This window comes from Heterodontus francisci, chromosome 5, assembly GCF_036365525.1.
Source record: "Heterodontus francisci isolate sHetFra1 chromosome 5, sHetFra1.hap1, whole genome shotgun sequence".
In the NCBI taxonomy this organism is placed as follows: domain Eukaryota; kingdom Metazoa; phylum Chordata; class Chondrichthyes; order Heterodontiformes; family Heterodontidae; genus Heterodontus; species Heterodontus francisci.
In genome coordinates this window covers 134,667,639-134,681,235 of record NC_090375.1, presented here as the reverse complement: position 1 = coordinate 134,681,235, position 13,597 = coordinate 134,667,639, and the positions used below count along the sequence as shown (strand labels likewise).

The 13,597-nt window shown below is 42.8% G+C and overlaps 1 protein-coding gene across 11 annotated transcripts in view; it reads right to left on the bottom strand.

The window, feature by feature from the left end:
• Positions 1-818: 818 nt before the first annotated feature.
• rbbp8 (retinoblastoma binding protein 8) overlaps positions 819-13,597 on the bottom strand; it is a 195,543-nt gene continuing 182,764 nt past the window's right edge. For all 11 annotated transcript variants that reach the window (XM_068032150.1, XM_068032152.1, XM_068032154.1 and 8 more), the window contains 3 exons: positions 12,407-12,503; positions 5,974-6,115; positions 819-1,273 (listed from right to left, as the gene is read on the bottom strand). In XM_068032150.1, the coding sequence (XP_067888251.1) occupies positions 1,173-1,273; positions 5,974-6,115; positions 12,407-12,503 (340 nt within the window). In that variant the 3' untranslated portion in view covers positions 819-1,172. The remainder of the gene's footprint in view (positions 1,274-5,973; positions 6,116-12,406; positions 12,504-13,597) is intronic.

Sequence of the window (13,597 nt, the reverse complement as noted above, 5' to 3'; positions counted from 1 at the left end):
CAGGATGTTGCCTGGGCTGGAGCATTTCAGCTTTGAAGAGAGACTGGATAGGCTAGGATTGTTTGCATTGGAGCAGAGAAGGCTGAGTTGGGACATGATTGAGGTATACTAAATTATGAGAGGCATTGATAGGAAGAAACTTTTTCCCTCAGTGGAGGGATCAATAACCAGGGGGCATAGATTTAAGGTAAAGGACAGGAGGTTTCGAGGGGATTGGAGGAAAAAAATGTTCATCCAGAGGGTAGTTGGAATCTGGAACACACTACGTGAAGGGGTAGTAGAGGCAGGAACCCTCAACATTTCAGAAGTATTTAGATGTGCACATCTGTTCCCACTCGTGAAAGGATTGAGAACGAGAGGGCACAGATTTAAAGTGATCGGCAAAAGAAGCAAAAGCGACATGTGGAAAAACTTCTTCACGCAGTGAGTGGTTAGGATCTGGAATGCACTGCCTGAGAGTGTGGTTGAGACAGGTTCAAACAAAGCATTCGAAAGGGAATTAGGTTATCTGAAAAGGAAGAATGTGCAGGGTAACAGGGAGAAGCAGGGGAATGGCATTAGGTGAATTGCTCATTTGGAGAGCTGGTACAGACATGATGGCCCGAATAGTCTCCTTCTGCGCTGTAACAATTTTGTGATTCTGTGAACCACAACCATGGATGCTATGGGCAACTCAGGACAGACCAAGGGTTAAATCAGGGCCAGTGCTGCTCTCCATGGATCAGCTGCATTCTGGTCAGCGCACTAACTGAACCATTATGGGACTTGCATATTTTGCTTTCAGCAATAAAGGTTATTCTGTGAACAAGGTGGTGTTCAAAGGCACTTTTTTCTTTATTAGTCTATGTTGATGTGCTATTTATTACAAATTTTATCAAATGATCACTACAATCAATATACAAAAATTCAAGTAATATTTACAATATTAACTGCATGGTTATCCAGTGCAACAAACAGCACCATACCTTATGCCAGGTGTGCAAATGCTAACATTTCCACCTAATATACAGATGAAAAGCAATCATAATTTAAATATCATAGGAAAAAGGTTAGATCTGAAAAACTGCTAGTTAGCAAAAAAATCTGATAACAGTCTCTCAAAGCAAAAAAAAAAAGAGTTTAAACACATTCTTCAGCGTAGACCTTTTTGCTGTTGTCTCATACTAGGATGATTAAGTTATATTCTGTTCTTTGCCCTTTGGTAAAAATGTTGGATTATATGGACGTCTCCGCCTTGGGCGCTGACAAGGTGTGCTCTCCTCTCTTATATAGCCTGAGAAGTATAAGCATACATATTTGACAGTTTAAAAGGAACATGATTGTGAGCTTAGATGGTTGATTATTTCAAATGGCTATTTCCTTAAAATACCACTAGATGGTGCAATGTTAGCTCTCTATGAAAAAGAGAAATAGCAATTGCGATGCAAATCAGTTAGGTTTTCACAATAGATATGTGTACACATGGAAATGGTTTGGATTTCACCATAGCTATTAAGTGTCTTGCACTGTTAGGTCTGCCTGATTAACTTATTAAAACTCCCATTGTGCCAATAATATTTGGTTCAGTTAGACTCTTTCCTGCACCACTCTCCTCCCTCCACCCCGACCTTTGCATTTTCTCTTTGGCAAAAATTTTATTTGGAGGTGGGGTTATCCCAGCATCTGTGGGACAAGTAAATGAGTTTATTAAAACTATGGGATTCTCTATTTTTAATGGGGCCCTTTTATCTGCTCTGGATGCTGGGCTAGTCCCACTTTCAAATAACATTGTCCAGAAAAGGCAAAAAACTGCTGAGTATCAATCCCGGATGGCAGCCAGGGAGGCTATGGAAATAATGAGAAATGAGAAATAAAATATTAGCATTCTCCTGCTCCATAACTATAACCAGGAAGCTGTTTTCTTGTACGGGGAAAGGAATGGTCTCCTCTTGCAGAATCAAATACATGCATGAATTCCTGCTCACTGGTCCTCAACTATGATTTTTAATGACTGGAAGGAGCTAATAAGGAAGCTCTTAATTGGCAAGATTACACCGGTCAGGAAAATACTTAACCTCCACATGTACGCTGATGAAACCCTCATCAACTCTCTCGGCCCCTCCACTGTCTCTAAATTATCACACTGCTTGTCCAACATCCAATACTGGATGAGCAGAAATTTCCAATTAAATATTGGGAAGACTGAAGCCATCGTCTTCATCCCCTGCCACCGACTCCATTCCTCCCCCTGGCAAATGCCTGAGGCCAAATCCGACTGTTTGCAACGCTGGTGTCATATTTGACCCCGAGATGAGCTTTCAACCACACCGTGGTGCCGTCACTAAGATTGCCTATTTCCACCTTGGAGGTCATCCAAAACGCTGCTGCCCACGTCCCAACTCGCACCAAATACTGTTCATCTATCGCCCCTGTGCTCACTGACCTACAGTGGCTCCCAGTCAAGCAACACATCTATTTTAAAATTCTTATCCTTGCTTTCAAGTCCCTGCATGGCCTGGTCCCTCCCCATGTCCAATCTTCTCCAGCCCTACAACTCTTTGAAATATCTGCACTCCTCCAATTTCTGCCTCTTGAGCATCCCCCATTTTAATCGCTCTACCATTGATGACTGTGCCTTCAGCTGCCTAGGCCCGAAGCTCTAGAATTCCCTCCCTAAACCTCTCTGCCTCAGCTTGCTTTCCTCCTTTTTTAAACCTACGAGAAAACTTGACCGTTGTCTGTTTCTTGACCATCAAAATGCTCAAGGGTTAAAACACAATTCTAATAAAAACACAATGCAGTCAGTTGAGAGGTGAAAAGGGAAACCATGCCTATCATTTCACACCTGTCTGTAACAAAGGAAATAAAACAAGTTGGAAGAAATCTTTACAGTTAGAGCATGGAATGATTTGTTACAGGGAGTTATAGGTAAGAGGCCATTGCATGTTTTAAGTGAGAGCCATAGTTTATTTGGTAGCACTCTCACCCGAGTCAGACGATTGTGGGTTCAAGTCCCACTCTGGAGATTTATGTACCAAAAACTAGGCTGACACCCCAACACAGAACTGAAGGAGTGCTTCACTGTCGGGAGATGCCATTAAACTGTGGCCCCATCTGCTCTCTTGGGTCAATATAAAAGGATCCCATGGCACTGATTTGAAGAACAGGGTAGTTGTTCCCAGTGTCTTGTCCAATATTTATCCATTACCCAAGAGCAATAATAATAATAATAATCATATTGCTGTTTGTTGGAGTTTGGCGTGTGCAAATTGGCTGCCACGTTTCCTACGTTACAGCAGTAACCTCACTTCAAAACTACTTCACTCGTTACAAAGCTTTTTGGGACATCGCGATGTTGCGAAAGGATCTATCTGAATGCAGGTCTTTCTTTTCTAAGGGAAGAGTAGATGAACATTTGATTCAGAGTTATGGGGCTGGATTGAGTGTTCCCACCACGGAGAACGGCGTCTGACGAAAAAATGGCGGCCCGCATGTGCATGCCATGGCTCATAATAAACACCAGTTGGGCCGCCCTCCCCACCCCCCCAATCACGTGATAGGGGCATGTTCTGAGAGACGGAAACAGCGTCAGCTGCCTCTGCACAGCCGCCATTTTTAAAGGGCAGTCAGACCTGCCACTATATTCAAATATTTAAACCTGTACCCGCCTCCCAGTACACCGCAAAAAAATAAATTACCCTTCCCTCTCCTATCCCCAATAACACTTACACATAATATTTGCCTTCTTCCCCCTCAAAAACACTTACATAGATGATTTGGCCTTCCCCACCCACAAATGTTCAAAGTGTAGAGGTCACCCCTTCCCATCCCTCCACACTATTAATGCATATTTGACCCGTTTCTCCACTCCTCCCACTACACTAAAAATCCTAAGTTCCCCACTTTCCCCACCTCTGTGGCGCAGCTTTCTCTGGATGGAAGAGTGAAGGTGCATGAGTGCCAGCTGCCGCATGGAAAATCCCGGGCAGCAGGCAAGATAGTTGCGAATGTTAATTAAATGCATTCATTTCCTTTATTTAAATATTTAAAGTCCCGTCACCCAGCAGTGGGGGCTGCCACGGAGCCACGCTGCCACCGGGAAGACTGGGCCCGGCACTCCCAGTGTTGGGCTCCGTGGCAGGCCGCTGCCGGTACAATCTTCCAGCCACCCCCCCCACCACGGAGCATGATGTCGGGAGCTCAAAACAATCCAGCCCATGAGCAGAGAGTAGAGCAGAAAAGTGTTTTGGATTGATCTAGCAAGGAGCTAGCAGACATTATAGTTTGAAAGGCCTCCTGCACTATGAATCTTTGATCTTCTATTTGATTGATATTCAACTGGACCTGGGGTTGGGAGACCCAGGGAGCATGAGTAAATATGTTCTACAAATTGAAGTCTGCTGTAGATAATGTTCTTGCTTCAACGGTATTGGATGCTCCCTTAAACAGTTTTAGCCAAGTTGACACAAACTGTCCTTTATTCATGTGTACGATAGCATAAACCAGGAATGAAACAATCTCCTTGCAAACTGGACCTAATACTCATGGCTTCTGCCCTTTATTTCTTCAATCACTCCAACAGCTTTATTCCACAGGAACAACTATTCCGATCAGTTTTGCTGATTTCACTCAATACAACTTGGCTTTGACCAATATAAAAATAATGAATATGATCTGCTCCCCTCTTTCAGTGGGTTATCTTGTTGGATTGAGAGTAATTCACCACACCCCTCTCCTCACAGCCCTTTGTGGTCTGACTGTCCCTCTGCTTCATCTCTCTTTTGAATAGCTTAATTTCAAACTGACTACTGCACTCCCAGAATGAAATCCAGAAACCTAACTTTGCAATGATTCCCACAGAGTCCAAATAGAGAGATACAGAGCAATTAGGGGGAACAATCATTCAATACCAAACTCGCTTTCATTGTGTCCAAGATGCTGGCCCAGAATTTCGAAGCCTAATTCATAACTTCCGGCCTCCCAATACGGCGAACTCCATCAACTTAAAAGCAAACTTATGTGTAAATTCTCCTATACATCTATGTAGACTTGGAAAAATGCTGTTTTTCTGCATGCACACTGGGAATTGGGCGCACATCATGGGAGAGTAGCAAAGTATATTTGGTGCTTCCAGTTACCTTAAGTGGCTGCTATGAATGACAAAGCTCCTGTGTAGGCATCTTATTCTACATTTTCAGCCCTTGTCACAAGAACAACATGTTTTGGTACAAATTTTATGTTTGCACCGGACAAAAGATCTCATTCTTTTGATTTTTGTGACTTGGTCACACATGCTTGGCAATTGCTGTAAAAACCTGTGCATTACTTAAGTATTTTTGAGTACATTCTTGTGTATTTTAACGAGTGACCTAGGCCTCTTTTGATGCCCCAAGGTCACCAAAGAAGAATCAGCACAAGTGCCTCTTTCAGAGCACCACAAATGTTGGAAACACATGGTCCAATCAAAATTGGTGAGAAACTCACCATAAGTTTGAATAAAAGTCCCAACAAAACAAAGGAAACGTTATCAACTAAATCCGAATGTTATCGGTGTCTATAAGACAGTCTATATCCTGTGGTACCCACTGGTCGTGAAACTCAGGCTTTCAAAAGGGAACTGGATGAGCACCTGAAGGGAAATAATGCGGAGGACTATGGGGAAAGAGCCCGGGAGTGGGACTAGCTAAAATGCTCTTGTAGAGAGCTGGCATGGGCTTGACGTGCTGAATGGTTACAACACAGAAGGAAACTGCTCTCTGATTCCTAGCCCATTAAGGGCTAAACTTAGTGCAACTTTAGCATTTTCAACAGAGGCAGCATGGTTTGAAGTCACAAACATGAAAAAAATTAAAACTACACTCCCAAAATTAATTAAAACATAAAAAGATTCATTTAACACTGCTGACAGCAAACAGTGTTGTATATAGTAATACAATCGATCACTAAAGATAGCAAAGCAAACTTGAACTACCAAGTGAGCCTATACTTTCTCACCTCGATCAACACAGGTTTGTGTGGAGGGGAACCCGACCTCCCAGAAATTCTCAGGTGTGTTTGGGGGAATGTAGCGGAATCTATGCCTGGAGCAATTTGCCAATTTTTTCAGTTTTTCTTCCTCTGGAAGGTCTGCATAATACTGAAATACAAGTAAATGAATTAGAATATATTATAGTCTGCAATCTTGAATTTAGAACTGCAAAATTAACTCTGCAACACGTTTCTATGAAAAGCAGGGCAATATTCTGCACCAACATCTCAGGTCGCCTTCCTTCCACTATAATTTTAATAGGATTAAAAACTGTTCTTAGCATTAAAATTGTATTCAGCCCATAATATGCATCAAAAACAATAGATGCGTGGATAAAAAGGAAAAAGTATGTTTCAATCTTGTCCACAAACCACATACGTTTTGTCTTTGTCGTTAATGACATACTTGCAATGACTGCTGGACTTGGTGGCCCTTTCCTAGGGTTTGCTGCTGAGTATTAACACGGTTACGAAAACAAGTTGAATCGCCAAGACCCAAACTATAAACTACTACCAAGGTTAAGAAGTGTTTTGAAAGAAAACTAGATAAATCAAGCAATGATTAGATGACACCAAGCTTGGATTTTAAAAGCTACTGGATTGTAACTAATTAATAAGTAGAGTAACTAAACCAGAGGGAGGAGATTACTGTATTTAGACAGCATTTAATATTTATTGTAGAAATCTAGCACTAGGGACCACATAGTGAAGTGTATCATAATTTAGTAAGGATTTAATAAGTATTTATTTATTTTATATCAATGAACTAATTAGTGATAGAAATGTCAGTTAGAGGGATGAAGTGCTTCACCTGTGAGATGTGGGAGGTCCGAGACGCTTCCGGCATTCCAGGCGACTACATCTGCAGGAAGTGCACCCAGTTGCAGCGCCTCACAGACCGCATGGATCGGTTTGAGCTGCAACTGGATGCACTTAGGAGCATGCAAGTGGCAGAAAGTGTCATAGACAGGAGTTTTAGAGAAGTGGTTACACCCAAGGTGCTGGCAGATAGATGGGTGACCGCTAGAAGGGGCAGGCAGTTAGTGCAGGAATCCCCTGTGGCTATCCCCCTCTCTCTCTAACAAGTATACCGTTCTGGATACTGTTGCGGGGGATGGCCTATCAGGGGAAAACAGCAGCAGTCAGAGCAGTGGCACCACGGCTGGCACTGTTGTTCAGCAGGGAGGGACAAAGCGCAGAACAGCAATAGTTATAGGGGATTCTATAGTCAAGGGGACAGATAGGCGCTTCTGTGGACGTGAAAGAGACTCCAGGATGGTAAGTTGCCTCCCTGGTGCCAGGGTCAAGGATGTCTCTGAACGGACAGGGGGCATTCTGAAGGGGGAGGGTGAACAGCCAGAGGTTGTGGTACACATCGGTACCAATGACATAGGCAGGAAGAGTGATGAGGTCCTGCAGGGGGAGTTTGGTAGTAAGTTAAAAAACAGGACCTCTAGGGTTGCAATCTCTGGATTACTCCCTGTGCCACGTGCCAGTGAGGCTAGAAATAGGAAGATAGTGCAGCTAAACACGTGGCTGAGCAGCTGGTGTAGAAGGGAGGGTTTCAGATATCTGGACCATTGGGCTCTCTTCAGGGACAGATGGGACCTGTACAAGAAGGACGGGTTGCATCTAAACTGGAAGGGCACTAATATCCTGGCTGCAAGGTTTGCTCGCGTCACTCGGGAGGGTTTAAACTAGTGTGGCAGGGGGGTGGGAACCGGAGCAGTAGGACAGCTAGTGAAGTAAATGAGGAGGACATAGCAAATAAGGCCAGTCGGACTAAGAGGAAGAGCAGGCAGGGAGATGTTGCTGAGCACAGCGGGACTGGTGGTCTGAAGTGCATTTGTTTCAAGGCGAGAAGTATAACAGGTAAGGCAGATGAACTTAGAGCTTGGATTAGTACTTGGAAATATGATGTTGCTGCTATTACAGAGACTTGGTTGAGGGAAGGGCAGGAGTGGCAGCTAAATGTTCCAGGCTTTAGAAGCTTCAGGCAGGATAGAGGGGGATGTAAAAGGGGTGGAGGAGTTGCATTACTGGTTAAGGAGAATATCACAGTTGTACTGCGGGAGGACACCTGAGAGAGGTCGTGCAGCGAGGCAATATGGGTGGAGCTCAGGAATAGGAAGGGTGCAGTCACGATGTTGGGGGGTTACTACAGGCCTCCCAACAGCCAGCAGGAGGTAGAGGAGCAGATATGTAGACAGATTTTGGAAAGATGTAAAGGTAACAGGGTTGTAGTGGTGGGTGATTTTAACTTCCCCAATATTGACTGGGACTCACTTAGTGCTAGGGGCTTGGATGTGGCAGAATTTGTGAGGAGCATCCAGGAGGGCTTCTTGAAACAGTATGTAGATAGTCCAACTAGGGATGGGGCCATTCTGGACCTGGTATTGGGGAATAAGATCGGCCAGGTGGTCGAAGTTTCAGTGGGGGAACATTTCGGGAGCAGTGATCATAATTCCATAAGTTTTAAGGTACTTGTGGATAAGGATAAGAGTAGTCCTCGGGTGAAGGTGCTAAATTGGGGGAAGGCTAATTATAACAATATTAGGCAGAAACTGAAGAATTTAGATTGGGGGCGGCTGTTTGAGGGTAAATCAGCATCTGACATGTGGGAGTCTTTCAAACGTCAGCCGATTAGAATCCAGGACCAGCATGTTCCTGTGAGGAAGAAAGCCAAGTTTGGCAAGTTTCGGGAAGCTTGGATAACACGGGATATTGTGAGCCTAGTCAAAAATAAAAAGGATGCATTTGTAAGGGCTGGAAGGCTAGGAACAGATGAAGCACTTGAGGAATATAAAGACAGTAGGAAGGAACTTAAGCAAGGAGTTAGGAGGGCTAAAAGGAGTCATGAAAAGTCATTGGCAAACAGGATTAAGGAAAATCCCAAGGCTTTTTATACATATATAAAGAGCAAGAGGGTAACCAGGGAAAGGGTTGGCCCACTCAAGGACAGAGATGGGAATCTATGCGTGGAGCAAGAGGAAATGGGTGAGGTGCTAAATGAGTACTTTGCATCAGTATTCACCAAAGAGAAGAACTTGGTGGATGATGAGCCTAGGGAAGGGAGTGCAGATAGTCTCAGTCATCTCATTATCAAAAAGGAGGAGGTGTTGGGTGTCTTGCAAAGCATTAAGGTAGATAAGTCCCCAGGGCCTGATGGGATCTACCCCAGAGGCAAGGGAAGAAATTGCTGGGGCCTTGACAGAAATCTTTGCATCCTCATTGGCTACAGGTGAGGTCCCAGAGGACTGGAGAATAGCCAAGGTTGTTCCTTTGTTTAAGAAGGGTGGTAAGGATAATCCAGGAAATTATAGGTCGGTGAGCCTTACTTCAGTGGTAGGGAAACTATTAGAGAGGATTCTTCGCGACAGGATTTACTCCCATTTGGAAACACTAACTTATTAGCGAGAGACAGCATGGTTTTGTGAAGGGGAGGTCGTGTCTTACTAATTTGATTGAGTTTTTTGAGGAAGTGACAAAGATGATTGATGAGGGAAGGGCGGTGGATGTTGTCTATATGGACTTTAGTAAAGCCTTTGACAAGGTCCCGCATGGCAGTCTGGTGCAAAAGGTGAAGTCACAAAGGATCAGAGGTGAGCTGGCAAGATGGATACAGAACTGGCTCAGTCACAGAAGACAGAGGGTAACAGTGGATGGGTGTTTTTCTGAATGGAGGGATGTGACTAGTGGTGTTCTGCAGGGATCAGTGCTGGGACCTTTGCTGTTTGTCATATATATAAATGATTTGGAGGAAAATGTAGCTGGTCTGATTAGTAAGTTTGCGGATGACACAAAGGTTGGTGGAGTTGCGGATAATGAGGAGGATTGTCAGAGGATACAGCAGGATATAGATCGATTGGAGACTTGGGCGGAGAAATGGCAGATGGAGTTTAATCCGGACAAATGTGAGGTAATGCATTTTGGAAGGTCTAATGCAGGTGGGAGGTATACAGTAAATGGCATAACCCTTAGGAGTATTGACAGGCAGAGAGATCTGGGCGTACAGGTCCACAGGTCACTGAAAGTGGCAACGCAGGTGGATAAGGTAGTCAAGAAGGCATACGGCATGCTTGCCTTCATCGGTCGGGGCACAGAGTATAAAAATTTGCAAGTCATGTTGCAGCTGTACCGAACCTTAGTTAGGCCACACTTAGAATATTGCGTGCAATTCTGGTCACCACACTACCATAAGGACGTGGAGGCTTTGGAGAGGGTACAGAGGAGGTTTACCAGGATGTTGCCTGGTCTGGAGGGCATTAGCTATGAGGAGAGGTTGGAAAAACTCGGATTGTTTTCACTGGAACGACGGAGGTGGAGGGGCGACATGATAGAGGTTTACAAAGTTATGAGCGGCATGGACAGAGTGGATAGTCAGAAGCTTTTTCCCAGGGTGAAAGGGTCAGTTACTAGGGGACATAGGTTTAAGGTGCGAGGGGCAAAGTTTAGAGGGGATGTGCGAGGCAAGTTTTTTTTTTACACAGAGGGTGGTGAGTGCCTGGAACTTGCTGCCAGGGAACGTGGTGGAAGCAGATACGATAGCGATGTTTAAGAGACATCTTGACAAATATATGAATAGGAAGGGAATAGAGGGAAATGGGCCCCGGAAGTGCAGAAGGTGTTAGTTTCGGCAGGCATCAAGAACGGTGCAGGCTTGGAGGGCCGAATGGCCTGTTCCTGTGCTGTACTGTTCTTTGAAGATATGAATGCCATAATTCCCATTCCTGGGAGGCAAAGGGAGCGAGATTGTGGTTATTATTCTACTATTTAGTAAAGCATTTTCTACTCTTGAGCAAATGTATTTATCTATCGTTTGTCATGCCATTTTCTCTCTTTACAGAGATAACATTGGTTAAACATTGGGAAATGGTCACCAAGTGCACCTTTCTCTAGCTAAACATACCTATGTGGTTCAAAGCACTATACCGATGCACCCCTAGGCCCATTCTATTCCAAAGCAATTATGAACAGCAGTGAGAAAAGCCGAGAAACAAGGGTCCTCCCTCTCTGCTTGTATGGATATAGCTGGTCCCGGCACAGCATCCTTCTCAGTTTGGGAACTTGCATTGTGGTGTATCAAACTATAAATCCACAGAAGAGTGCTCTAGCATCTTACAAACTCTGCCAACCATGTCAGGAAAAGATTTTTTTTGTTTAAAAGCTAATCACAATTTTCTTCTGAATATGCGTGTACATTTTAAAAAAAAATAGCATCATGTCTAAGTCAGCGTCAGGTACAGTTAAGGACACTAACAATCCTATGAGAATGAGGTCAGTCTGCAGGCAGAAGATGGAAGGTGATGCTGTAGTTGTTAGCCTAATAGGGATTGAAACACGCACATAAGTAGGCTCATAACCATCACTAATCTTTAAAAAAAATATGCATATTAAAGAGATTAGCCTCTACTTTCCTCAGGGCTTGTAGGGCCATCATATTCATAGCGGGATCGGACTTCTTGTCCACTGGCCCATGGTGCCCCTGACTATCAAAATTCCAAGAGCCAGCCATAAAATTTACATAAAATGGGTGGTGCCCAAGCCAATGCCAGACTAAGTCACCTACCTCCAAAATTTGAACAGGAGCCAGCCAAAAGTTCAGACTTATTTGCAACAGACCAGGTTTCAACAATGATAATTTTAGTACAGAAACAGTGCTCTTCAACAAAATTAGCAACCTCTGTTGCTTAGCAATGCTGTATGGCTGGGATTGTTGCTAAAGACATAAATCTGGGAATTACACTGCATCACATCATTCCATATTTGCATGTGTCTGTCCACAAATTTGGACAGATGGGAAAAACTACAGGTCCTGACACAATCCAGCCTTAATTTTTATACTTAACTGTCCTCAATGAAGCAATCTAATGCTAAAAGGCTAAGGAAATAGAGCCCCACATTAATTTAGAATGCAATTTTACACATTATCAGCATTATTACCACAACCCCAATCCTACTCTTAAACATGACAGTCAAGCTGGCCCTGCTTAAAGTTTAAAGATGAATCATTACCTGCTGTATACTTCTAGCATTTTCCATTTTTTTTTTCAGATTTTCAGTTTTTCCTTTTATTAAAATAGTACATTTACTGATATTTGGTCAATTCTGCCTATTTTTGACTTGCAATACGATTGTATCCGGCATCAAAATTTCAATTATTTTTTTAAAAACCTCATTTAAAATAAAATCTAAAAATTCTTATTTTTGGTAGCAGTTATTACAAACCAATAAAAATGGCAATATAAGGCTCAATGCATATTAAGAACTCACATCTTTGGTTACAACAGGGCAATTTCTTTGCAGAAAGGAAAAAGATCTTTCTAATCCAAACGGGTAAAATTGAGAAAATAAAGAAAATAGACAACCTTGGAGTAGGTGTGACTTAACCAGTACTTACTACTTCACATTCCTTGCACGTATGCCCTTGCATTTTTCTTCTCTCTTCCTTGTTACGGACCACCTCAACATGAGGAAAGTTTAAAACTGTATTTTTCCTTTATAACAAATAATAAATTTACAAAGTTACATCATTTATTAATAGGGGCATAGAACACAAGAGAAAGGAGGTTATGTTAGATACTAGTTTGGCCTCAGCTGGAGTACTGTCTCCAGTTCTGCGCGTCACATTTAAACAAAGATGTGAAGGCACTGGAGAGAGTGCAAAAAAGGTTCTCGAGAATGGTTCCAGTGTTGAGGAACTTCATTTACAAAGAAAGATTGGAGAATTTGGGACTGTTTTCCTCAAAGAGAAGGCCAAGAGGAGATTTGATAGAGGTATTCAAAACCATGAGGGAGCTGGACAGAGTAGATAGGGAGAAACTGTTCCCACTCGTGAAAGGATCAAGAATGAGAGGGCACAGATTTAAGGTAATTGGCAAAAGAAGCAATGGCGACAGAAGGAAAAACTTTTTCACGCAGCGAATGGTTAGGACCTGGAATACACTGCCAGAGAATGTGGTGGAGGCAGGTTCAATCAATGCATGCAAAAGGGAATTAGATAGTTACATGGAAAGGAAGAATGTACAGGGTATTGGGGAGAAGGTGGGGAAATGGCACTAAGTGAATTGCTACTTGGAGAACTGGTGTAGACACAACGTGTGAAATGGCCTCCTTCTGTGCTGTAACAATTCTGTGATTTATTAAATGTTGTCTTCTGTTCTTGCAAATATGTAATGTGATGATACTGAGTATTGCATAGTTTAAAGATAAATGGACCTATTTAAAACCTCAAATTAAATAAGGTGGTTTCCTAAACTGAGCATGAAATACAACAAATCCAAGATAAACACTTAGTTGGGATGAAGAAAGTATACAGCACACGTCTCTTCACAACTTTTACAGAGTACTGGAAGAATACTCAACTTTTTGAGGACTCCAGGAAAGTCAAAGTAGATGAACTTCTTAAAAAAAAATGAATTGGCTGTTGCATATTTCACCAATATATTAGCTTATAATATTCAATGTTAGAACTCTACACAGTTACTTTTTGTAGATGTTAAATGAAAGTATATACACATTTCAAAAGTTGAGCAAATCTTCCAGTCACCAGAGGATTAAATTCACACAAAAGGACAGCAATATATAAAGT